At 40.8% G+C, this 27,478-nt stretch overlaps 1 protein-coding gene across 2 annotated transcripts; it reads right to left on the bottom strand.

Moving 5' to 3' along the window:
• Positions 1 to 1,786: 1,786 nt before the first annotated feature.
• LOC138427953 (cytochrome P450 2C42-like) lies at positions 1,787 to 25,202 on the bottom strand. 2 transcript variants are annotated; one of them, XM_069568078.1, is made up of 6 exons: positions 22,857 to 25,202; positions 15,391 to 15,431; positions 10,333 to 10,474; positions 5,929 to 6,116; positions 3,286 to 3,427; positions 1,787 to 2,098 (listed from the first exon to the last, which is right to left on the bottom strand). In XM_069568078.1, exons 3-6 carry the CDS (start codon positions 10,391 to 10,393, stop codon positions 2,019 to 2,021), a joined length of 471 nt encoding a protein of 156 aa, XP_069424179.1. In that variant the 5' UTR covers positions 10,394 to 10,474; positions 15,391 to 15,431; positions 22,857 to 25,202; the 3' UTR covers positions 1,787 to 2,018. The 2 variants fall into 2 exon arrangements, with proteins under 2 accessions (XP_069424179.1, XP_069424178.1); XM_069568077.1 differs by having other exon boundaries at positions 1,787 to 2,308; positions 22,857 to 24,978.
• Positions 25,203 to 27,478: the final 2,276 nt, after the last annotated feature.

The raw sequence follows: 27,478 nt of genomic DNA, 5'->3' as shown, positions 1-27,478 counted from the left end.
AATTAGGTCCCATTTGTTTATTTTTGCTTTTATTTCCAGTATTCTGGGAGGTGGGTCATAGAGGATCCTGCTGTGATGAATGTTGGAGAGTGTTTTGCCTATGTTCTCCTCTAGGAGTTTTATAGTTTCTGGTCTTACATTTAGATCTTTAATCCATTTTGAGTTTATTTTTGTGTATGGTGTTATAAAGTGTTTCATTTATTAGTTCTTAACAGGATTTTATCATGGAATCTTTATGGTTTTCTTCATATAAGAGCATGTCATCTGTGAACAGATATAATATTAGCTCTTCCTTCTGATTTGAATGCCTTTTACTTCTTTTTCTACTTTCTCTAACCATGATTTCTAATATGATGTCATGTATCAGTGGTGAGAGTGGACATCCTTCCTTGCTCCAGAGCTTAGAGAAAGAGTTTTCAGCTTTTTGAAATCTATGATTCTAAGTACTGGTCTTCATATGGACTTATTATTCCTAGTCTGTTGAGGTTTTTTGTAATGAAAGCTTGTTGAAGGCTGTCAAGTGCTTTTACTACATCTGTTGAGAAAAATCATGTGATTTTTATTCTTTGTTGTGGCAATGTTGTATATCACACTGAATTTTGTATGTTGAAGCAGTCCTTCATGACAGGGATAAATCCTGAATAGCTATGATGTATAGTCCTTCTAATTTGCTGTTGAACTTGTGAGCCTCTGTCCTTGTCTTTCCTTCTGGTTTTGATGTAGCTGAATTCACACTCACTAAGAGAACATAAATCTTTCTACTGGTTTCCAGATTGTTTTTTTTTTACAAAAAGAATTTGTTCATGTTGCTTTGAATCAATATGGCCACAGGGGAAAGTGTAGTTTAGCACTTCCTATAACGTCACATTACAGATGTTATTCCTTGTGTACATTTTGTCAGACTGTGTACTTAAGAAATTGACCCGTTTCAATTAAGTCATCAAATTGGTGGACATAGATCCATTCAGAATACTCTTTCCTTATCTTTTTTATGTTCATGGCATTAAAGAGATGACTTCCCATTTCAATGATAACTTCTGTAATTTCTGTCTTATAGCTTTTTTGAGGATTCAGTTCAGTTCATTTCAGTTCAGTCACTCATTCAGGTCTGACTCTTTGCAACCCCACGGACTGCAGCACACCAGGCTTCCCTGTCCATCACCAACTGCCTGAACCTACTCAAACTCATGTCCATCATGTTTTTGAGGGTAATCTAGCTACAGATATATCAATTATATTCAAATTTTCAAAGAACTAGCATTGGTTTCTTTGATTCTACCTAGTGATTCCCTTTATACAATCTCATTGATTTCTATTCTGATTTTCAATTGTAGTTTTCCTGGCTTACTTTGACTCTGAGCTTCCCTTGTGGCATGGCAGTAAAGAATCTGCCTGCCAAAGTAGGATATCAGGGTTCAATCCCTGGGTGGGGAAGAACCCCTGGAGAAGGAAATGGCAACTCACTCCAGTATTCCTGGCTGAGATATCCCATGAACAAAGGCGCCTGGGCTACAGTCCATGGAGTTGCAAAGAGTTGGACATTACTGGGCAACTAAACAACACTCAGTGATCTCCATAATCCCTACAGGATGAAGATGCTCCTGAAAACAATTTCTTTCACTTTCAAGTCCAAACCTCAAGTAACTCATGGTAACATGCTGCCAAGGGAGCTTTTCTACTCTCATTCCCTCTGTCTTTCTCTGTGCATATGAGGACCATGTGACATCTTTGCCTCTTTTTTCTTTCCTCCCTTATCTGCAATATGCACAAAAGAAGGAAAGCTTCATTATGGCTTACCAAGATATGTGTTTTATTAGAAACAGGCATAGCAGAAATAGCTCTGCATTGTACAGAGAGTAATCTTGTTTTATTTGGCTAGAGTATATAGTCCTATGCATGTAGAACTATTCAACATCAGATAATTATGTGCATTATCTGGAACCCAATACAGATGTTACAGAGTATGAAGAACAGCAAATACATTTCTGCAGTGAAATTGCACAATGAATGAAGAGAGGTCAGAGCAGGCAGTCTCCAGGAAGATGAGGGGAAGCAGGTGAACGATGCCGCAGATGAGAGGGAGTTGGAGACAACATCACTGAAAAAGCCAGATGATATAACATTCCTCACACAGGAATTAAACAAAGCTGGTAAAACGGTGGCAAAGAAACTAACCCATTGACAACTGGGGTGATGTCGAGGTCCTTTGGGTCAACCACAGATTTCAAGTTAAATTTTTGTAAAATTGTGGTCAGGAATAAAAACAGCTCCATGCGGGCCAGGCCCTTTCCCAAACAAATACGTTTTCCTGAAAATAACAAACACAGAGAGTACATATTCCTTGAACTCTGTCTTTCTGGCTGTTGCTGCTGCTGCTGCTAAGTCGCTTCAGTCATGTCCGACTCTGTGCGACCCCATAGATGGCAGCCCACCAGGCCCACCCCATCCCTGGGATTCTCTAGGCAAGAATATTGGAGTGGGTTGCCATTTCCTTCTCCAATGCATGAAAGTGAAAAGTCAAAGTGAAGTCGCTCAGTCATGTCCGACTTTTCGCGACCCCATGGACTGCAGACTACCAGGCTCCTTCGTCCATGGGACTTTCCAGGCAAGAGTACTGGAGTGGGGAGATTATTTACTAGCCGTTTGATGAATGTTTGAATGGATGGATGGAAAGCAGGATGACTAGGGAGACTGATGGACAAAAGGTGGACACATATGCTATCCATCTGACATCTTACCATAGCAAATAATATATCACTCTTTCAACAAATATTTACTGACTATTCCAAACACTTTATTAAATTATTCACATATTATAACCACAATTTCATATTTTCAAGTTTCTATCCATCTTTTTCTAGAAAGTCACATATACTGGCTACATTTTCTGATCCTAATTTAGTAGTCCCACATGTTTCTCTCCATTCTTCACAGCGTCTCTTCTCTGCACTAAGTATACCTACTCTTCATCAGCCTCCAACACACCTTGAGGTTTTATAACACACGGTTCTTTTTGGCTAAGATATGGTTCTCTTACATTTTCAGGTTCCAGCTCAAGTTTTATTTCTAGGTTTGAAATAACTGGGTCACCTCACCAAAGCTCCAGTAATCTAGCCCAATAATGACGATGTCTCATGGGGAGGGAAAATGTGTGGGCATTGGGATTACTGTCCCTCATCATGGAGAAAGCATTTCTACCAGCCTCATAGGATTACTATGTAACTCCCAACTGATCCTTAGAAGATATCTTGTCTTCTAAAGGATTGAGGGGAAAAAAATTATTACCTGTAGAGAAAGCCATGAAATAGTCACTCTTTCTAAAGTTGCCACTCTCATCCAGGAAGTGGCCAGGATCAAATACCTCAGGGTTGGGGAATTCTTTGCCATCATGTAGCACAGAAGTCAGTGATGTTAATATATTTGTGCCCTGGAAAGAACGGATGAAGATAAACTAAACTATGGAGAAGTCAGGAAGCTAGAAGAAATGCTGCAAATCATTTAGTCCATTCTAAGGATTAATAATAAGGAATCCTAACTCCAAAGAAAGGCAGTGGTATTTTGATGCAGACAGAACATGTAAAAACAAGGATAACTTTAAGACTAGTGGCAGTGATGCTGCTAAAGTGAACTTCAACAGCATCTGAAAACCTTGGTATCTGGGTCCTAGGGTGTCAGACCTTATGAATCCAATCTGCTAATCACCATATTTGGATACTAGTGTCTGTTCCCACCAGATACTTTATCATTTCAATTCTCACTTATCTCATATTTGGATTATGGTTTAAAATGGAAGTCCCTATTGAGCTAGAGAGATCTGGAGTTACCTGTTCACAGTGTTTTTATAAATGGATATATGATTTTCTGTGATAATAAGTATGGTAACAAATATTAGTGTTTACCCTTGCCATGTAGACAATCTGTACTTATTTAAAAATTTATGGTAGGGCTTCTCTGGTAGCTCATTGGTAAAGAATCCACTTGCCAATGCAGGAGACACAGGTTCAACCCTGTCCAAGAAGATCCCACATGCTGTGGAGCAGATAAGCCAAGGCACCAAACTACTGAACCTGTGCTCTAGAACCTGGGAACCACAACTATTGAGCCAAATCGCCACAACTGGTGAAGCCCTTGGGCCCTAGAGCACATGCTCCACAATAGAAGTCATGCAAAATGGGAAGCCCATGCACTGCAATGAAGATGAACCCCCACTCGCCACAACTCGAGTAAAGCCCATGTGTAGCAACAAAGACCCAACACAGCCAAAAATAAATAAATAAATAAATAAAAATTATTTAACAAAAATACAGTAGATGTCATCACAGATTAATCCTAGATTTGAAACACAGGAAGAATGATAAAACTAGAAAAATCATTTTATATCAATCAGGTTAGTATATTAGTTTAAACAAGTTTTGCTAGCAAAGCTAAAACTGTTGGGTAAATGATTAAGAAACACTATACTCTCAAAGCCCTAATGTACCATGCAATAGATTTTGGTGTATTAAATGTAAAAAAAAGGACCTCTGCTCTGGAGCAATCTGGCAAATACCACTTTATCATGTGAGCAGCACTGCATAACAAATAATAATGGAATAAGTGATAGTATGGACCCTCACCTCATTTACGAAGGAAAAAAAATAGAAAAGTTATTCTAAGAAAATTGGGATATTTTAAGCTTAGCCAGTGTATTAGATAATATCATTGTTTCAGTGATAACACCTGTGTACACATGCTATTATTCCTCTGTATACAATAATCACTGTTATTGAGGCCTGCATACTGAAGTAAGGAGGCTTTGATGGATGGTTGGATATGGATACATAAGTGTTATTAATGGAAGAAATTTTCACATACTGCAATATAGTAAAATCATTCTGGCTTATCAATGATTTAACCTGAATTCTGCATTAACTAAAACAACCTGGTATGGTCTACCAAATATATGCTGTCCATGCTCCAGCTCAGTCACGTCCAACACTTTTTGTCCCCATGGACTGTAGCCCACCAGGCTCCTGTGGCAGAGTTTTCCAGGCAAGAATACTGGAGTGGGTTGCCATTTCCTTCTCCACGGGAGCTTTCTGACCCAGAGATTGAACTGGTTTTCCTGCATCTCCTGTACTGGTAAGAGGATTATTTTACCACTAGGCCACCAGGCAAACTTTGCTAATTTGATTAAAAAAAAAAAAAAAACCAACAAAAGGTCCATAAAACATCATTCCCAATAGTGATATGTTAATCTCAACTCTCCTTCAGATCAGAAATAAATAAAGGATGATACAAAGATATTAACCCAGATAGCAGGATAATTTATATAGAAATTGCAATTAACTAGAGAGAAATTTTCAGAAATGATTTTAAATTTAGCAAGTTTGCTATATATAAGGTCATAAAAATGATAAAATAAGTTATATTTTGATATTAGATATAAAAATGGAAAAGGCATTTAAAAATTTATAACTATAATAACCACCTTGGGAAAACTATCCCCAAAATATTCAAGCCAATGCCTGGAATAAATTATTGAAAAACACTACAGAAAGCCCTTTAAAGCAGGGAGACTATATCATGTTCATATCATGATATTCAGTCTTTCTAAATTGATCTAAAATGTCACCATTTTAAAAGAAAATCCCTGCAGAGTATTTTGGTAAATGGACAAATTGATACTAACATTCAGTTGGAAATGTGGACAGCTATGGTTAGACAAACAATATAAAAGAAACAAAAAATGAGGAAGTCTTGCACTGCTACCTGTCAAAATCTGTCACAAAGTTTTACAGGTTAAGCTGGAAACAACACACAACCCATCAAGCCACCACACACAAGACTATTTTTTCTCTCACCTTGTGTTCATCGAGGGTTTCACCCATACTCTGTAAATAGGAACTATGAAACCAATGAGGTCAGTATAAGAGAAACCAGTCTTACCTTGGGGATGAGGTAGTTTCTGAATTTAATGTCATGGGTCACTGCATAGGGAAGACTGGTGGGGATCAGATCAATGTATCGCTGGATCTCATGGATCACGGCATCCGTGTAGGGCATGTGGCTCCTGTCCTGCATGCAGGGGCTCCGGTGTCTGCCAATGACTCGGTCAATCTCTCCCTGGACCTTAGCTGATAAGAGATAAGTAAGAAGGATGGAGAAAGAGGAAAATGCACACCCATATTCCATACCAATTCAGGGATACATGAGGCATTATGAAGGTGTCCCAACAGCATTATGGACTTCCCTAGTGGTTCAGATGTTAAAGAATCTGCCTGCAATGTAGGAGACCTGGGTTCTATCCCTGGTTTGGGAAGATGCCATGGAGCAGGAAATGGGCTACTCATTCTAGCATTCCTTCCTGGAAAATCCTATGGACAGAGGAGCATGGTGGGCTACAGCCCATGGGGTCGCAAAGGGACACAATTGAATGACTAACACTTTCTTTCACTTTCAACATCATTATACATGTAAACTACAAGACCACAAACGAACCTAAACATAGAGAGGGTACAGACACATATAAGTCTCTTACAAGCCTGGCTTAAGATACATCTATACATATCTCTATATTAGCATACATGATAAAACAAAGACAAATGGTGGAATGTTTCAAATATAAACAGAACATAAAGTCAAAAATTACATTGGCAGACGAATGGATAAGAAAGTTGTTGTGCATATACACAATGGAGTATTACTCAGCCATTAAAAAGAACACATTTGAATCAGTTCTAATGAGGTGGATGAAACTGGAGCCTATTATTCAGAGTGAAGTAAGTCAGAAAGAAAAACACCAATACAGTATACTAACGCATATATATGGAATTTAGAAAGATGGTAATGATAACCCTGTATGCGAGACAGCAAAAAAGACACAGATGTAAAGAACTTTAAGACTCTGGGGGAAGGTGAGGGTGGGAAGATTTGAGAGAATAGCATTGAAACATGTATATTACTATATGTGAAATAGATCACCAGTCCAAGTTTGAAGCATGAAACAGGGCACTCAAAGCCAGGACAACCCAGAGGGATGGATTGGGGAGGGAGGTTGGGGGGGGGGGGGGGGAGGTGGTTGTGATGTGAGACACATGTAAGACTGTGGCTGATTCATGTCATTGTATGGCAAAAACCACCACAATATTGTAAAGTAATAAGCCTCCATTTAAAATAAATTAATTTAAAAATATTGTCCTTCAAAAAACAAACAAGAATAAAATATTAATTTTATATCAAAATGATACAGGTTAAAATTTAACTTATATGTGTTTTATTGTATTTGTGTATTTTGCATGAATAGTTTACAATGGTAATCACTTTATCCTCCTATTGCCAAATGCCACCACCTTGAGCATTTTAGCAGTTTCTTCTGAAATTCACGTCCTATTTCTAAATAATGACTCTTTGTTTCTATTTTTAACTTGCAAATTGTAAAACAATAATCTGATGTCCTGGCATGAGAGTTGAGAATTTACATCTCCATCCCACACTCATACAATTTCACACACTCACACACACAAACACACACACAAATCCCCTTAGTCCATTTCCCAAATATATTTACATCACAATTTTTGGCTGTTAGAATATTCACTCTAACAGCATTCTGACTAAATAAACATTGCTTCCTGGTAAGACAATTATGATTATGTTCCTTTTTGGTACTTTCTTGGACCTAACCATATTATTTTAGTTCAATTCAAACAATTCTGTATCTTGATTTAGGATTATTTTCTAACATGGAAGCAGATGTTTCAAACTCCTAATAATAATTTACTTATTATGCAGAAACCACAGATACTCCATCACCTCTCTTTTGCTCTTGGTGTCTCCCCTCACACCTTCTTTATCCACCTAATCCATTTAGATGTGGATATTTTCCAGGCTTGCTATGTAGCAATAGCCCTGACACTTTCACTCTCCTTCATGAGCTTTTCAAATCCCTGGAGCCCATGACTTCCTCGACATGACTCAGGCATCTGGATGAGAAAGGGAAAAGAGTGGATAAAAACTGTGACAAGCATACAAGACAGAAAACACCCTTTAAAAATTAATGCTCAGTTTGATAGTTACTCTTGAATTCTGATGCTGTTGTGAACTCTAATATCTGTGATCTGCTACATCTCTCAGAAAGTTTTTGTGATTTTCTCTTTCATCCCGGTGTTCTGAAATTTCATGACCCTGTGTCTTGGGAAGGATGTTTTCATTTCATTCACTCTGTGAGACATGTTAAAATAATTTTCTGTCTAGGTGGTAAAACTTGGAGGTCTTTTCTCCAGAGTGCTCACTGTCTGGAGTTTTTCTCTGGCAGCTGAATTTCAAGAAGCAGAATGGAGAAAGGAACTAAGAATCTTTGAAATCAAGATGTGGATTCTTCCCTAATCTTTCCTCTACGCTGTGATCTCACTCTTTTCCCCTGTCTCTGCCAAGCGTCCTGAGTGTAGGGCCTGTTAGATTCCATTTCTCTAGATAGTAAACCTCTCTCATCCTATTGGAGAATCAAAGTTACCTGATAAAAAGAGTTATCAAAGACTCATGGCTGGGAGAGCTACTTTTATCAGCCTTTGTCTCCCTCCATCTTTTTTGAAACTAGGTACTTCTAAATTCAGAAACTTAAGGACTAAAAGAACATAAATAACTTCTCCTCATTTGATGATACCACTCTCATGGTTGAAAGTGAGGAGGAGCTGAAGAACTTCTTGATGAGGGTGAAAGGGGAGAGTGATAATGTCAGCTTAAAACTCAACCTTCAAAAAACTAAGATCATGGAATCCAGTCCCATCACTTCATGGCAAATAGAAGGGGGAAAAGTGAAAGTAGTGACAGATTTTATTTTCTTAGGCTCCAAAATCACTGCAGATGGTGACTGCACCCACGAAATTAAAAGACACTTGCTTCTTGGAAAGAAAACTATGACAAACTATGACAAACCAAATGACATCACATTGCCGACAAAATTCTATATAGTCAAAGGTATGTCCTTTCCAGTAGTCACGTATGGAGGTGAGAGTTGGACCATAAAGAAGGCTGAACACTGAAGAATTGACGGTTTTGAATTGTGGCACTGGAGAAGACTCTTGAGAGTCCAAGGGACTCTACAAGGAGATATAACCAGTTAACCCTAAAGGAAATCAACCCTGAATATTAAAAGGAAGGACTGATGCTGAAGCTGAAGCTTCAATACTCTGGCTACCTGATGCGAAGAGCCAACTCATTGGAAAAGACCCTGATGCTGGGAAAGATTGAGGCCAAAAAGAGAGAGGAGCAGCAGAAGATGGGATGGGTAGATAGCATCACGGACTCGATGGATATGAATTTGAACAAACTCTGGGAGATACTGAAGGACAGGGTAGCCTGACATGCTGCAGTCCATGGAGTTGCAAAGAGCTGGACACAAGTTGGTGATTGAACAACTACTCCATCCTCTCTACTGTCTTCATTGTCACCCCTCAGTATGCCCTCTGTGTTTCAGAAATTTGTTGAATATTTGTTGGCTGCTTCTTTACCTCCTCTTTTCCAACTTTAAAAGGCTAATTCTTTTATGATATAATCATTTCAGGGCTATTCTGACACTAATCAAGGTAATGTATGTTTCTAAACCATGATGCATAGCCATAAGCCTTTAAAAATTAATTTCCAACAAAAAGTTCTTGTGAAAGATAAAATTCTTGGCTCCTCAAAACGCATTTTTTTTAGCAATAACCACTTTCCTGAAAAGGAACAAATGGACTAGTACAATTTCTTTATATAAATATCTTAAGCCAATTTATTGTCAATCTAACTCTTTAGAGAACCTCTTAGACTGTGGAAATTATATCAGGCAGCTTCATTAAAGTTCTATGATTTCTAGTTATGCTTCAATAAGGAGCATTTCCATTTTCCCAACACTGGCTTTATTTTTTTGTTTTGTTTTGTTTTTATTTTTAGCAACCCTCCACAGCACGTAGGATCTTGGCTCTCCAAACTAGGATTGAACTGAGTAGTCCTCAGACACTGGTGTTTGGAACATCGCATTTTCAGAATGAAGGCACATCACAGTTACATTTCCATAATAAAACCAATATGCAGCTCCAGGTCAATTGATGCTGGCCATGCCTGCTACACATGACCTCCTATGAAATTCAGATGCTGCTGTGTTGATGTTCTTACCATTCACAGAGTCTTCACTTCTCTTAGTCGTCTTCTTATATTATGTAAAGATGTCACAGTACTATCCCTTCATTAAATTTGAAAACAATGAAGCTGCTCAGAGACTTAAATAGTCTCCTGAGAGAAACAAGGTGGAATACATTCAAGCATCTTTCTCTCATCTCTTCTGAAATCACCCTGCCCACCATGTTATCATACCTGTGACCTCAGGGTGTTTCAGCAGGATGAGGAGCCCATATCTCAGTGTGGTGCTTGTCATCTCTGTCCCAGCTATAAACAAATCCAATATAGTGTTTGCCAAGTTTTCAACAGTATATGCCAGTTCTTGATTGTGCTTTTCCTAGAAATAATTTAATTAAAAAGTTACAAAGTATACAAAAAAGGAAGAAGCATGGACCACTAACAGCTAAAAAACCAAGCTGACACAAATCATTCCTGAGAAGTCCAGACATGGACTTACTAAATAGAAACTTTTAGATATACGCTTTAAATATGCTTTAAAATTGATGAAAATCATCAGGAACTAAAAAAAATTTGAAAAGTATGTGAACAAGTACAGAATAATGAGGAAGTTTCTATAAAAAATAAACCAAACAGAATTTTGGAGCAAAAAAACTCAGCACCTGAAAATTTTTAAATTTACCAAAGTTTGAATAGTAGACAATGGGAAACTCAAGAAAGAAACAGCAAGCCTGAAGAAAGAATAAAAATTTGCAGTGTGGTTATCAGAAAGAAAAAATAATAAAGAAAAATTAATAGATCCTAAAGGACCCATGGAACTCAATCAATTGTACTAACATCCACTTTATAAAGTCCCAGAAGAGAGATCGGGAAGGAATAAGTATTTGAAATAAGAATGACTGAAAACTTCCAAAATTTTGCAAAGTACATGAATCTATAAATTCAAAAAGCTACACAAACTCCAAGAAAGATAAAACCAAACAGACTCACAGTAAGGCATATTTTAATAAAACTGTCAAAAGCCAAAGCAAAGGAGAGAATGTTCAAAGCATCAAGAGAATAGTAACTTGTCATATACAAAGGATCATCAATATGATAACATTTCATTTTTTCCACAGAAACTGTAGAGGCCAAAAATCAGTGGAAAGATATATTTAAAATCTTGAAGGTAATTATGTCCACCAAGACTTTTGTATGTGGCAAAACTATCCCTCCATAAAATAGGAGATATAGGACACCCTAAAATAAAGGCTAAAGTGTTCCTGGTTAACAAAACCAAAGATAGAAGATGATAATTCAAAGCCAGATTGATAAAGTTCCTTGTTAAAAATAAGCATGTAGGCAAATAGAAAAGCAAAAACCACTATCGTTGTTGTTCAGTCACCAAGTCGTTTCCGACTCTTTGGGACTCCAAGGACTGCAGTATGCCAGGCTTCCCTCTCTTTCACCATCTCCTGGAATTTGCACAAGTTCGTGTGTACTAAATCAGTGATACCATTTATCCTCTGAGATGATTCATCCTCCAATCATCTTATCCTCTGTGACCCTTCTTTCCTTCTGCTGTCACTATTTCCCAGCATCAGGGTCTTTTCCAATGAGGTGGCCGAAGTACTGGAGCTTTGGGTTCACCATCAGTCCTTCCAATAAATATTCAGAGTTGATTTCCTTTAAGATTGACTGGCTTGATCTCCTTGCTATCCAAAAAACTCTCAAGAGCCTTCTCCAGCACCACAGTTAGAAAGCATCAATTCTCCAGCACTCTGCCTTCTTTATTGTCCATCTGTCATGTCCATACATGACTACTGGAAAAACCATAGCCTTGACTACATGGCAAAGTAATGGCTCGGCTTTTTAATATGCTATCTAGGTTGGTCATAGCTTTCATGGCTGCAGTCACCATCCAGTGATTTTAGATACCAAGAAGAAGAAATCTGTCACTGCTTCTATTGTATTCTAGCAGAAAAGCCTCATTTCATTTTCTAAATTATGTAAAAGTTTATTTTCAAAATCATTATAAATAGATGATTCTAGGTACAAAATATAGAGATATAATTTTGTACACCAATGAAATAAGGGGGTGAAGTTGAATTGGAGCAGAGTTACTGTATGTGATTTGAAGCTACTGAGGAATCAGTTCACACTGAATTGTTATGAATTTAGAATGGCAACAATAATCTCTTTTATAAGTACTGAAACGTTAATTTTAAAATACACAAAAAATTTGAATGGAAATTAAAAAGGTACACTAGAAAAAAGTTGATCAAACAAAAATAAGGCTATACTGAAGGAATTGAGAAGCAAAATTTAAAAATACATTAGAGGAAAAAATTATAGGGCAGAAATAAATCCTTAGTATTACTGATCTCTTTGATTGAAACTCACAATTTAAGACAGATATTGAAGGAATAAAATTTTAAACTGTGTATAGAAATATTTCACTACATATATAAAAGAAGGAAATCCTGCAATCTGTGACAAGATGGATGGGCCTTGTATTTATTATGCTAAGTAAAATAAATTAGATACAGAAAGACAAATACCATGTGATCAAATTTATACGTGAAATATTCTAAAAACTTGATCTCAGAGAGAACACATTGGTAGCTACCAGCGAAGGGAGAAGAGGTCAAAATGAATGAAGGGAATCAAAGATACAAATGTCCAGTTATAAAATAAATAAGTCCTGGTGATGTAATACACAGCATGATGACTGTAGTTAATAACATACTGCCTATTTGAATTGCTGAGAGAAAATCCTAAGATTTATAAGCAAAAAATCTAAAACTATGTGTGGTAATAAATGTTAATTATACATATTGTAGTAATCATTTTGTATAATATGGAATCATTATATGGTACAGCTATAACTAATTGTTATATGACTGTACATGTAACAGGTCAACTATTCTCAACAAAAAAACCCTGTATGTTGTACAAGAAACTCACTTGAGATGCTAAAATACAAATATATTGAATGAGAAAGAAGGAAAGAGATTTTGTAAGCTATGAGTAGCCAAATAAAGCTAGACTGGCTATATTGATATTAGAAAAAAATTACCAAAAATAGTTTAAAGAGAAAAAATAAGAATGGGATCCTTTATACTGACTAAAAAGGTGAATTCATCAAGAAGTTATATGATTATAAATATGTATTCATCAAGCAACAGAGCCCCCCAAATATATGAAGCAAACATTGAAAGACCCAATAAGATAAATGCAGAGTTCTACAGTAATCATGCAAGACTTCAATATCCAACTTTCAATAATGTATAGTACTACTAGACAAAAGATTGGTGAGCAAACATAAAAACTTGAACACTAGAATCAACTATACTCACAGACATAGAAGGAAAACTTCAGTCAACAACAGCAGAATATACATGCTTCTCCAGTGTACATACCACATTCTCCACATGTTAGATCATAAAAAATTCTCAACAAACTCAAAAAGATTAAAAAAATGATACAACTTATCTTCTCTGACCACAGTAAAATGAGGCTAAACATTAATAGAGGAAAGAAAGAAAATGAAGTCATGTCTGACTCTTTGCAACCCCATGGCCCGCCAAATTCCTCTGTCCATGGGATTCTCCAGGCAAGAATAATGGAGTGGGTTGCATTTCTTTCTCCAGGGGAATCTTCCTGACCCAGGGATTGAACCTGGGTCTCCTGCATTGCAGGCAGACTCTATGGTTTGAGCCACCTGAGAATCCCCTAAACATCAATAGCAGAATGAAAAATTAAAAATTCACAAATTTATAAATGTAGAAAAATGAATCTGATAGTTCTACATGTAAAGACCTTGGAAGCTTCAACTCCATTCCTAAAAACAATTAAAAAGCTGAGCAGACTGAAAAATAAATTTTTCAAAGACTCTTAAGAGTGTTGAGCACAAAGGGAACACCAATGCCCCCTAGATTGGAGAGGTTGACAGGGGAATACAGGGAGTCAGACTTACCAAAAGGAGCTTCAGTGAGTGAAAAGAACCATGAGAACAAGTATCAGGGAAGGAAAAATCTGAATTGTGATAGATAAATCACTCAAGGGTTAGCATGAACAACTTTGAGAGACAGGGTGACCCCATCTTCCAGGGGCCATCAAATTTTTTTGAGATTTATCTCTAGGAGTTTTAGCAAGTTCTCAAAGTATAACTGGAGAAAAAAATCCTTTATGCTTCCAGCAGGGGAAGGGCAAAAGGAGTGTTTTTAAAATATATCAGAGCACTCTATTCTTAACAAACCTTGCCCTCAACAGAAACTAGCTAAATCAATAGCCTCACCTGCTGGGGTATTATCAGAGCCTAACTGACTGAAGGAAAAGGAAATACTCAATCCAGTCAGCTCTAGCATTCCATGTGAGGGAAGAAAAATATTCAACTCTAGTCTACTAAACCTATTGTCTCCCACCTAAGGAAGGAGAAAAACACATGTAAAGCTCACAGTCCAGAGGCAAAATTTCATTTAATGTATGAGACCGATTCATAGGACAATAGAATGTTTCCCCTCCTCCCATGTCACCATCACCTTACTAAATGACTATTTGTAACAGTTCCTTTCACCAAGCACATCATGTTCACCATTCCACGAGAAATTACAAGGCATACCAAAAGGCAAAAACCAGAATTTGAGAGAGCAAGCATCAAAACCAGACATGACAGGGATGTGGAATTATCAGATTAGAACATAAGATTATATTCTTCTGCTCATGGATTTAATGGATAAAGTAGAAACCATGCAAGAACAGATGGGGAATGTAAGGAAAGAGATAGAAATCCTAAGAATGAATCAAAGAGAAATGCTAGAGATCAATACACTGTAACAGAAATAAAGAAAGCCTTTGATGGGCTTCTCGGTAAACTGGACATAGCTGAAGAAAGAATCTTGAGGAAATTTCAACAAAAACCACCAATGCAAAGAGACCAAAGACCTTTAAAAAAGAGAAAAAAAAAAGCATATCCAAGGACTATGAGACAAGTTCAAAATGTGTAACATATTCGTGATTGGCAATAGAGAAAAAAGAGATAAAGGAACAGAAGAAATATTTGAAACAATAATGACTGAGAATTTCCCTCAAATTAATATTACATACTAAACCACCAATTAAGAAAATTTAAGGAACATTAACAAAATATATATCAAAAAAGCAAAACATAATCAAAAAGCTCCTGCACCTAGACATATATTTTCAAATTACCAAAATAAATAAATAAATTTAAAATTCTGAAAAAAAGAGGAAAAGAGCATCTTACTTATTAAAGAACAATAAGAAGAATCATTCTGACGTCTCCTTACATACCTCAGAAGAATCTCTGTGCTGGAAAATGTTCTTTATATAAACTAAAAAGAAAAAAAATTTAACAAATCAATCTCACAGCATTGCAAAACATTCTTTTAGACAGTCTTACATACTAACAAATATCAACCCATGTACAAATATAGCCTTTGTACAGACAATGACAAAGCATTTTAAATGGAAAGTAATCAAGGAAGAATAATATTTTTTGACACATGGGAATTCTATGCAATCTAAGTTTCTTCTTCCATCAAGACTTGTAATATAGCCCTTTTTGTTTGTTTAATATGTCCTTGACTGCTTCCAAGCTATAATAGCAGAAGTGTACGAAAACATACAAAAAGCATCAGACACTTCAAGGCTTCAAATTCTGAAATACTTACACTCTGGAATAATACAGAAAAAGTTTACCAACTCCTGTCTTAGACCATTCTCTCCAGTTAGTTCAGTAGCTCCAGCCTTGGATAAAACTAATCACTAATCTAATTCATAAAAACATGTAACAGAATCAGCCTCCCAATATTCTCATTGGAAAAGACCCTGATGATGGAAAAGACTGAAGGCAAAAGAGAATGGGTGGCAGAGAATGAGATGGTTAGATAGCAACACCAACTTAATGGACACGAATTCAAGAAAATTGGAAGACAGTGGAAGACACAGGAGCTTGGCATGCTATAGTCCATGGGATTGCAGAGTCAGGCATGTCTTAGCAATTGAACAACAAAGCCCAATATTTATGTTTCTACACTGGAAGGGTCATGCATCTACTGGGAATAGATGTATGACAATATAATGGTTATTTCCAAATATAGTGGATGTGTGAGATGGGCCATTCCATTTTGATTTCTAGTACATTGTTTCTCATATACTTAGAAATAAGAGGAGAAACCAGTTTGATTAATGACTACCTTAGAGTCCAATGTTACAAAAGAAAAGTATTCTCTCAGCATGTCCTTTGGTTAAAAAAAAAAAAAAAAGTGGACTTGAAGTACTAACTCTTGTATCAAATTTGTGATTACTGAGACAAATCCCATAATCTCTTTGTAAAATCATCAATTCTGTCTTCTCCAAAGATTGGTATTAGTACTTGTACCTTACACCAATCTCATTACACTATCAGCTGACTTTTCAACAGAAATTCTTCAAGCTAGAAGAAAGCAGCATGATACACTCAAATTTTTTTAACGTGATGAAAAGAAAGAACCCACATCCAAAAATACTCTACCAGACTTATAAAGACTCAAAAATTTCACAGATAAGCAAAGGCTATACAATTTCAGCACCACCAAACCAGCTTTACAAGAAATAGCAGAGATTTTTCTAAGGAAAAGGGAAAGGCCACAACTAGAAACAGGAAAATTACAATGGAAAAAGCTCACTGCCAAAGGCAAACATACAGTAAAGTTATTTTTTAAAGTGCTGAATTTACAGAGAAGCCATAATTGAGAACTGCAATAAGATATACGTAAACGATTAAAACCCCTAGTTAGTTAGTTAGTTAGTTCAGTCACTCAGTCGTGTCCGACTCTTTGCGACTCCATGAATCACAGCACGCCAGGACTCCCTGTCCATCACCAGCTCCCAGAGTTCACTCAGACTCACGTCCATCGAGTCAGTGATGCCACCCAGCCATCCCATCCTCTGTCGTCCTCTTCTCCTCCTGCCCCCAATCCCTCCCAGCATCAGAGTCTTTTCCAATGAGTCAACTCTTCGCATGAGGTGGCCAAAGTACTGGAGTTTCAGCTTTAGCATCATTCCTTCCAAAGAAATCCCAGGGCTGATCTCCTTCAGAATGGACTGGTTAGATCTTCTTGCAGTCCAAGGGACTCTCAAGAGTCTTCTCCAACACCACAGCTCAAAAGCATCAATTCTTCGGCCCTCAGCCTTCTTCACAGTCCAACTCTCACATCCATACACGACCACAAGAAAAACCATAGCCTTGACTAGATGGACCTTAGTCGGCAAAGTAATATCTCTGTTTTTGAATATGCTATCTAGGTTGGTCATCACTTTTCTTCCAAGGAGTAAGCGTCTTTTAATTTCATGGCTGCAGTCACCATCTGCAGTGATTTTGGAGCCCCCAAAAATAGACCCCTAGATGTCATTACTATTTGCCAGAATGATAGGCCTGGGCCCTGAAGTGACTCTCAGACATGTCTTTGAGGCTGTACATATAAAAACTGTCCAATTAAATGATAACAAATATCACTGTTTCATGACCCATAAGGATCATTCCCATCATGTCCAGTTGCTATAGAAAAGATATTGTTCTCTAACTCTTTTAGGAAATGACTCAAAATTATCCTTTGTGATTTCTGAATTGAACACAAACCTCAGGATAGAGCATTATTAAAGCACATTTATACCCACACTGTGTGTACCATCATGGGACAATCATATGACACACATGACAATCACAGATACACATAAGCCCCCCTGGCTGTCTGTGCTTCACACCATCTCCCCCCTCTTCATCTGAAGACTGACAACCACCACCCATAGGAAAGATGTGGCTGCCCCGAAATGTTGCCAAGGGCATCACTGGAGAGAGAGAAGACTGCTAAGGTCAGAGTTAACAGAACACAGAATCACCCACCTGTTAGGGACCAAACAACGGTCTCTAGGACCTGAGTCATGTTTACCAGAAAGAGACAGGATATGCGCTCATCCTGCCTGGCCAATCATGTAACGCCAGCTACTCCTGTAACTGAGACAAAGAACTGCCTGTATATAAGCCGCCATACTCCTTTGTTCGCGGCTCTTGTCAGATTCCCTTGTGTGGGATGAGACTTGGGCCCTAGCGTGCTAGGAATAAACAAACTCCCTTCTTGCGTTTGCAATACTGTGGTGGACTTGCTCTCTCGGTCGGTTCGGAGATACGGGCTCGGAGCATAACATCTGGGGGCTCGTCCAGGATCTCTGTCCCGCCGGGGAGGACAACTCTCCTGGTAGAAGGGAGTAACCTCATTAGGAGATAAGAGCTCTGAGCACCGGTGCTAACGTTGCAGAAACCCAGATTAAGTCCGGGGCCTAGTATCTTACTGGGGAGGCATCTGGCTGTAAAGTGCAGAGGCAAGTCAGCGTAAGGCCGGGGCCTAGTTTCGTGCTGGGGAGGCAGCTGGCTCTGATACTGGATTACGTCGGCATAAGGCTTGGGCCTGGTTTAGTGCTGGGTAGGCAGCTGGATCTGTGAACATGCAGGTAAGATTGAGTGCATTGTCGGTGGCCGCCTTGTGTTTGTTATCTGTTTGTCTATTTGTGGTGTCTGCGCTGCTCTTCGTGTGCTCTGTTGGCTCCCAGTGTACTTTTCTGTGATCATGGGACAAACAGCTTCTACTCCTTTATCTCTTATGATTAACCACTTCTCTGATTTCAAGTCTAGAGCTCAGAATCTTTCATTACTGGTAAAGAAGAGCAAACTGGTGACATTCTGTTCTGTCGAGTGACCCACCTTTGACGTCGGATGGCCACAAGAGGGAACCTTCAATTCCCAAATTATCCAGGCAGTTAAAGAGAGGGTGTTTACTCCTAGTCCTGCCAGGCACCCATATCAGACTCCCTACATTCTGGTCTGGCAGGATCTAGTGAGGAACCCGCCGGAATGGCTTAAACCCTTTGTTCTCGCTCCTCCTAAACCTCCCCGTCCCTCTTCCCCAACTCCAACCTCACCAAGCCCACAGGTATTAGTAATGAAGGCTTCTGAAGAAAAAGAAGAAAAAAAGGACGAAAATCGACCAAAGCCAGTATTCCAGGAATCTTCTCTGTATCCTAATCTGATAGATCTGGAGACCGAATTGTTCCCACCCCCGTATGCGGATCCACATCCACCCTTGCTTTCACAGGTTTCATCGGGAGAAGCCAGGAGGAGAACCGAGCCTTCAGCTCATCCCAGAGAAGGGGGCCCCGCCCAGGGAACTTGGGGGAAAAACAAGAGAAATGGCCAATGTAGCGGAAGAAGACCCAGAAGTCCCCTCCTCCACTGTTCACGCATTTCCGGTCCGGGGGGGACCAGCCAGAGAGGGTGGAGAGCGGACATATCAGTATTGGCCCTTTTCCACTAGTGATTTGTACAATTGGAAAACCCAGACTCCCTCCTTCTCTGAAAAACCACAGGGTCTTATTGATCTGTTAGAGTCTATCCTTTTTACTCATAATCCCACTTGGGATGATTGTCAGCAACTGTTACAGGTGTTTTTACTACAGAAGAGCAAGAGTGGATCCTGTCGGAAGCTCGAAAGAATGTGCCAGGGGTGGATGGGAGGCCCACAATACAGCCTAACCTCATTGAGGAGGGGTTCCCCTTGGTGCGACCCAACTGGGACTTCGAATGCGCTGAAGGTAGGGAGTGTCTCTGGGTATACCGTCAGACTCTTATGGCCGGCCTTAGAGCGGCCGCCAGAAAGCCAACTAATTTGGCCAAAATAAATTCAGTGAGGCAGGAACCAAATGAGAGTCCAGCAGCCTTCCTTGAAAGGATAATGGAAGCTTTTAGACAGTATACCCCTATGGACCCACAGGCAGATGAGTCACGAGCAGCAGTTATGTTAGCATTTGTAAATCAAGCAGCCCCTGATATTAGAAAAAAGTTACAAAAGATAGAGAGGTTAAATGAACAATCCTTGCAAGATCTAGTGAGGGCAGCCGAGAGGGTTTTTAATCATAGAGAGACCCCAGAAGAGAGAGAGGACTGCATTAGAAGAGAAGAAAGAGAATTTAGAGCTGAAGAAAACCGTAAAAATCAAAAAGAGCTGGCCCAGATATTTTTTGCTGGGGTTGAAAACAAAAATAGGTTCCAGAAAGGGAAAAAATTGGACTCAAAAACTGAAGAAAAAACGGCAAGGTGTAAGCTTGAGAAAAAACAATGTGCGTTTTGTAAAGAGTTTGGACATTGGAAAGATAAATGCCCCAAGAAAAATCTAAAAGAGGAGCCCAAGAACCCCAAAAACGAGACTCCCTCTCCAGACAGTCACATCCTCTACGCGGGTGAAGATAGCGACTAGGGGGGTCAGGGCTCGAAGCCCCTCCCCAAGTCCTGGGTAACTATAAATGTGGAGGGGAAACCAGTTGGCTTCATGGTGGACACGGGAGCCCAATACTCAGTCTTAAACCAAAAAGATGGACCCATGTCTAAGAAAAGTAGCTGGGTGCAGGGAGCAACCGGGACTAAATGATATGGATGGACTACAAAACAGCATGTGAACTTGGGGGCCCACCAGGTGACCCATTCTTTTCTGGTGATACCTGAGTGTCCAGCGCCCTTGTTGGGAAGGGATTTATTGTCTAAAGTAAATGCCCAAATTCATTTCGACCACGGACAAGTGTCGGTTTTAGATGGGACCGGGCATCCTCTTCAGGTCTTGTCTCTGGCATTAAAAGATGAATACAGACTCTACTTGCCAGAGGCCCCAGTGACAATAAGCCCCAAAGTGCAACCATGGGTTCAAAGATACCCTCAGGCCTGGGCTGAAACTGCAGGAATGGGACTAGCCAAACAGAGGCCCCCTATCATTGTGGAACTGAAAGCCAGTGCTTCCCCGGTGAGGGTACGACAGTATTCCATGAGTCAGGAGGCTCGACAAGGAATTACTCCTCATATACAATGCCTCATAGACGCTGGGGTCCTGAAAAGGTGCCGGTCCCCATGGAACACTCTCCTGTTGCCTGTGAAAAAGCCTGGGGGAACTGATTTTAGACAGGTTCAAGATCTACGAGAAGTCAACAAACGGGTGAATGATATTCATCCTATGGTTCCTAACCCTTATACATTGCTAAGCAACTTGCCTCCAAACTACTTTTGGTACACTGTTTTAGATTTAAAAGATGCCTTTTTTAGTTTGCCTCTTGCCCCCACAAGCCAAGAGATCTTTGCCTTCGAATGGCAGGAAGAAGGTGGTCAGACCCCTGTGCAGCTGACATGGACTCGCTTACCACAGGGTTTCAAAAACTCGCCCAAGTTATTTAATGAGGCCCTGGACGAAGACCTCCGTGAGTATCAGGTTGAACACCCTACCATTGTTTTATTACAATATGTTGATGACCTTATGCTGGCGGCGGCTACAGAAAAACAGTGCCAAGAGGCAACAGGTGACCTTCTCCAAACCTTGGGGACTTAAGGTTACTGGGCTAGTGCCAGAAAGGCCCAGATTGCCAAGCAAGAGGTTACATGCCTCGGTTATAAGATAAAACAGGGCCAGAGGTGGCTAACACAGGCTATGAAAGAAACCATCCTCCAGATCCCTGAGCTGGCTAACCCTAGACAAGTGAGAGAATTTCTGGGAACGGTGGGATATTGCCGGTTATGGATCTTGGGGTTTGCAGAAAAGGCCAGGCCCCTATATGAGGGGACCAAAGAAAACAAGGACTGGAAATGGACTGAGCCAATGAAAGAGGCCTTCCAAGAGCTCAGGCGAGCCTTGCTAGAGGCTCCTGCCCTTGCCCTCCCTGATCCATCTAAGCCTTTCCAATTATTTGTAGATGAAAAGCGGGGGATAAGAAAAGGGGTACTAACACAGAGATGGGGACCATGGAAGCGACCTGTAGCTTACCTTTCCAAGAGACTGGACCCAGTGGCAGCCAGATGGCCACCTTGCCTCTGTATCATCGTGGCCACCGTGCTCTTAGTCCACGATGCTGATAAACTGACTTATGGATAGAGACTCTTGGTCTACACTCCTCATGCCATAGAGAGAGTTTTAAAGCAACCCCCAGGTAAATGGATTTCTAATGCCCGCTTGACGCACTACCAGGCCTTGCTACTTGACACCCCACGGATTCATTTCCAAACACCCTGCACTCTAAATCCGGCCACTCTTTTGCCCAATCCAGGGGAAAATAGCCCCCTCCATGATTGTGATGAGATACTGGCCGGGGTAACAGCAATGCAAAAGGACTTAACCGATACTCCACTGGATAACAGTGAGCTAAGATGGTTCACAGACGGCAGCAGTTATGTAAAAGATGGACAGAGACGGGCAGGAGCCGCAGTAGTAGATGACTCTGGACGGACGATATGGGCAGAGGCCCTTCCCCCGGATACCTCAGCACAAAAGGCAGAGTTAATTGCCCTGATTCAAGCATTAGAGAGAGCCAAAGGAAAAAGAATAACTATTTTCACTGACAGTCGCTATGCTTTTGGCACAGTACACATCCAGGGCCTGATATATTGGGAATGGGGGTTTTTGACAGCTGAAGGAAAAGAAATTAAAAACTTGCCTGAAATCCGTAGACTTTTAGAGGCTGTACAGATGCCTCGGGCTGTGTCAATAGTACACGTACCTGGACATCAGAAGGGTGACAGCCCCATGGCACAAGGGAATCGTGCCGCAGACCTGGCAGCTCGAAAAGTAGCTGATAAAGATTTCATCACCCCTAGGTTGGCGATCAGACTTCCACCTCCAGGTATGGAAACTTTGCCCCCAACCCCTGAGTATTCATCCACAGACCTTGCTTGGATCCAAGAACACACCAACCTTCAAAAAGATAAAGATGGATGGTACCGAGACTCAGACGGCTACTTGATACTCCCTGCTCAGTTGGGACGGCAACTATGTGAGCATTTGCACTTGTCTACTCATCTGGGAGAAAAGAAGACTCTGATGCTCTTTCAAACTGCACGCCTGCGATTTCCCCAGCACCAGACAACTGTAAAGAACATAGTGCATGCTTGTAAGGCATGTCAACAGATGAGGCCAGGGAAAGGGCAACATGCAGGACTGAGGTATCGGGGAGAAGGACCAGGGCAACACTGGGAAATAGATTTCACCGAGGTAGGGCCAGGCAAGTATGGTTACCGGTACTTGTTAGTGTTGGTGGATACCTTCTCAGGGTGGGTAGAAGCTTTTCCTACAAAGGGAGAAACCGCGATGATAGTGGCAAAAAAGATTTTAGAAAAAATAGTTCCCAGGTTTGGCCTGCCAGTGACCATCAGCTCTGATAATGGACCTGCCTTTGTGAGTCAAATAGTTCAGAGCCTTGCCCTAGCCCTGGGGACTAAATGGAAGTTACATTGTGAATACAGTCCACAGAGCTCAGGGCAAGTAGAAAGAATGAATCGGACTCTAAAAGAAACTTTAACTAAACTGGCTATAGAGACTGGCGGGGACTGGGTGACCCTCCTTCCCTTCGCCCTCTTCCGTGCGCGTAATACTCCTTATCAACTTAATCTGACCCCATTTGAGATTCTGTATGGGAGACCTCCCCCTGTATGTCCAATATTTGAAGGGAAGAAACTACCGCCTCCCACGTTGGGGCAACTCCAAGAGGCCTTGATGGCCTTAAGCAAGGTGCACTCTCGTGTCTGGAAACTGCTCCGGGAAATACATGTGGGTCAAAATAAGGGAACTAGTCCCTCACATGACATTGGCCCAGGATACTGGGTATGGGTCAAAAGGCACCAAACCAAGGCACTAGAACCCAAATGGAAGGGTCCTTATGTTGTTCTTCTTACCACCCCAACTGCCCTAAAGGTTGACGGTATCGGGCCTTGGGTGCATTGCAACCACGTACGCCCAGCTGCTTCAGCAGAGCAAGAAGACGCTAAGAAAGAATGGGAAGCATCTCTGCACCCGTCCAACCCCTTGAGGCTAAAGCTTCGAAGGCGCCAACAGGACCAGGACAACTCGGCTGGGCCCTCTTGTGGATGACCCAGTTACTCTGCTCCGGAGTTGCCAGCGTGAACCCGCATCAACCCGTCAAAATCACCTGGAAGCTGCAAAATGGACTAACACCAGAGGTGCTAAACTCCACTACCACAATACATCCACCAAACACATGGTGGCCAGACTTGTACTTTGACCTTAAGCAGATGGTAAATGTGCCTTGGGCTAGGGGTTATCTCAGAGAACAAGGGTTCTGGGCATGCCCAGGCGCACCCAGGCATGACTGGAAGACCTGTGTGTGGGGGGGGGCACAAGACTCTTATTGTAAAACTTGGGATTGTGTTACTTCTAATGATGGACCTCAGCGCTGGGAAGTAAGAAATCGAGATTTACTTAATTTTTCATTCACTAAGCCCCTCCCTAGGGTCCTTGGAGATCCAACTTTTAGCTGTGAAAGTTGCAATTATGCACAAGTCAGAATAAGGTTCAATCCAGAAAAAAGCAAAAAAGAGGGGACCTGGATCTCTGGCCTATCTTGGGGGCTACAGACGAGGGAATCAGGAGGGTTTGGGGTTGATGGGAAAGGGATTATAGTAGTGAGCCAGGTCTTAGAGCCAATTCTTGTACACAGTATCAGGCCCAACAAAGTAGAAAAGCTGGCTGTAACCCCCCGCCTAACGACTTCCATGCCAACATCTTTGGCAGTGAGTCCCGAAGCAGAAGCACTCGCTGAAGTAGATCCCCTATGGAAGCTGATTAGGGCAGCTTATGCCACCCTGAATCAGACCCATCCTGAGGCAACTAAATCTTGTTGGTTATGTTACAACTTAATTCCCCCTTATTACGAAGCAGTAGGCCTCAATGCCTCTTATGACTTGGCCAACAGCACCGATCCTCCTCAGTGTCATTGGGGGGACTGAAAGGTGGGTCTTACGATGAAAGAGGTATGGGGAAAGGGCTTATGCATGGGCACGGTGTTACCAGCAAAGTCTCCACTTTGTGTGCATGTCGTCGAGCCTGATGATTTGCCTGTAGCTAAATGGTTAATACCTCAAATGAGGGGATGGTGGGTCTGTTCACACACGGGGCTAACTCCACGCCTGCATAGCTCAATCTTTGACCCCAAAGAAGAATTCTGTGTTATGGTGGCTGTCATGCCAAAGATTCTGTACCGACCAGAGAAAGCAATATATGATTATTGGGCCCAAAAATTAACTCTAAATCCTCCAAAAAGAACTTATAAAGTTAAGAGGGAACCTCTTACCGCCATAACCATAGCAACTATGTTCGGTCTTGGAATAGCCGGGGCTGGAACCGGAATAACAGCTCTGTCCCTGCAAGGCCAAGGATTTAACTCCCTGAGAGCGGCCATAGATGAAGACATTACCCGTATAGAGCAATCTATTAGTCATTTAAACTCATCTCTAATTTCTCTATCTGAAGTAGTTCTGCAAAACAGGAGGGGATTAGATCTGCTCTTTCTGCAACAAGGGGGACTCTGTGCTGCCCTAGGAGAAGAGTGCTGTTTCTATGCGGATCATACAGGAATAGTTAGAGAATCTATGGCCAAAGTGAGAGAAGGACTAGCCCAACATAAACGAGAACGTGAGGCTCAACAGGGATGGTTTGAATCTTGGTTTCAACAATCCCCTTGGCTGATTACCTTAATCTCCACCTTGCTAGGACCCCTGTTAGTACTTTTACTAATGCTTACCTTTGGCCCATGCATTATCAATAGACTTGTAGCCTTTGTAAAGGAACGCATAAATACCGTACAGCTGTTTGTGCTTCGACAACAATATCAAACTGTGTCTCAGGACCGAGAGGAAGATTCCTTTATATGATCTAAGGACAGGGGGGAATGTTAGGGACCAAACGACGGTCTCTAGGACCTGAGTCATGTTTACCAGAAAGAGACAGGATATGCGCTCATCCTGCCTGGCCAATCATGTAACGCCAGCTACTCCTGTAACTGAGACAAAGAACTGCCTGTATATAAGCCGCCATACTCCTTTGTTCGCGGCTCTTGTCAGATTCCCTTGTGTGGGATGAGACTTGGGCCCTAGCACGCTAGGAATAAACAAACTCCCTTCTTGCGTTTGCAATACTGTGGTGGACTTGCTCTCTCGGTCGGTTTGGAGATACGGGCTTGGAGCATAACACCACCGTTGGGTCTTCTCAACTCCTCCACCAGGCAGTGGGCTTCCTCTTGAACATGGTCCTCAGTGCTCCTCTTCCCCATCCCGAAATTCTGCAGGGTTGTGAGGGTGAGGCGCTGGGTCTCCTTCTATCTCCTTCCAATGCTGAAAATGATTCCTACCAGGAAGGAAAGCAGAAACTAGGAGGGAAGTTCTAGGGAAGGAGGAGTGAGCCGACACTTGGGAGGCTCACAGCTGGACCTCCCCTACCCATTACCAATGCTGACCATGTGCAAATACACACCTACCATCAATTTTAGTAGTTCTTTCAAGCACTCGGAAACTGCCTCTTCCAGAAAATTCCTCTCCCACATCAATCAGAGCTTCTTTCACCGCTTCATATCCATGTAAGACCACCATGGGCTTCATGCCAAAGTACACAGTGAACACAGGGCTGTAGGCCTCTGAGAGCTGGGAATGGAAATGCATGTAATAGCGAAGAACTCAATATTTGATAATACATTGTGCCCGATGTAGAATGTATTATTATCTGACTATTATGTTTTTATTCTGCCATATAGCCTAAAATATTTCTGAATTTAATACACACATATGATAGAGATTGTTACACTTCCCACTGATGGATGGAGATGCTGGGCCACAGCTCAAGTAACTGGTACACAGATTATGATTAATCCTCATATCAGCACTTTCAACAGGTTTATTTGCCCCACTTATAAACAAGGAAACTGAGGTCAGGGAATTTTATTTCACGTCCAGTGTCCCAGGGCTACTATATACACAGGATTCAAATCTGAAACTCTTCTTATTCACATTCTGATCCTTGATGAGAAACATAGCAATAATTAAGGCCCACCTTTGGACCAAAACCCAACTGACTGCTTCAGAATCAGCTAATGACAGCAGTCATTAGAATTCTGATTCTGTAGCCCTGTGATGAATACTAGAAATCTGTAATTTTAAAATATAAATTCAGATAATTTCCAGCCTAGTTTGAGATCCACTGGTATTACTAATACAGACAGACAACATCATAGAGGCAGTGCCTGGCCATATAGCATCTCATGGAAGAACAACAGCTTTCATCTTGCAGCATTCACAGGGTATAGATGGCATCTGGCTGCAAAATCCTGACTGATGACTTCTTTCCTTCAATCACTCATGCTCGTCCTAATCCCAAGTCAACTCCTTATATCAGGCACAATGGCCTTTTTCAGAAAAGTTCTGTTTTCCTGATCATCTGAACAAAACACCTGGCTTATATAGAATATGACTTCTGGAAGAAAATCTCAAATCACAAAACATTTCATTTTTTATCTTCAGCCCCAAATAGCA

This window comes from Ovis canadensis, chromosome 22 (genome assembly GCF_042477335.2).
Source record: "Ovis canadensis isolate MfBH-ARS-UI-01 breed Bighorn chromosome 22, ARS-UI_OviCan_v2, whole genome shotgun sequence".
In the NCBI taxonomy this organism is placed as follows: Eukaryota; Metazoa; Chordata; class Mammalia; order Artiodactyla; family Bovidae; genus Ovis; species Ovis canadensis.
The sequence above is the reverse complement of the archived record's forward strand: the minus strand, read 5'-3'. Positions and strand labels throughout refer to the sequence as shown.

Coding starts and splice junctions, on each gene's coding strand:
- LOC138427953 (XM_069568077.1), bottom strand. CDS start 10,393: ATGACAAGCACCACACTGAGATATGGGCTCCTCATCCTGCTGAAACAC. Junction 6,117..10,332: donor GAAACACCCTGAGGTCACAG/GTATGATAACAT, acceptor ATCTCTTATCAG/CTAAGGTCCAGGGAGAGATT. Junction 2,309..3,285: donor TTTCATGGCTTTCTCTACAG/GTAATAATTTTT, acceptor TGTTATTTTCAG/GAAAACGTATTTGTTTGGGA.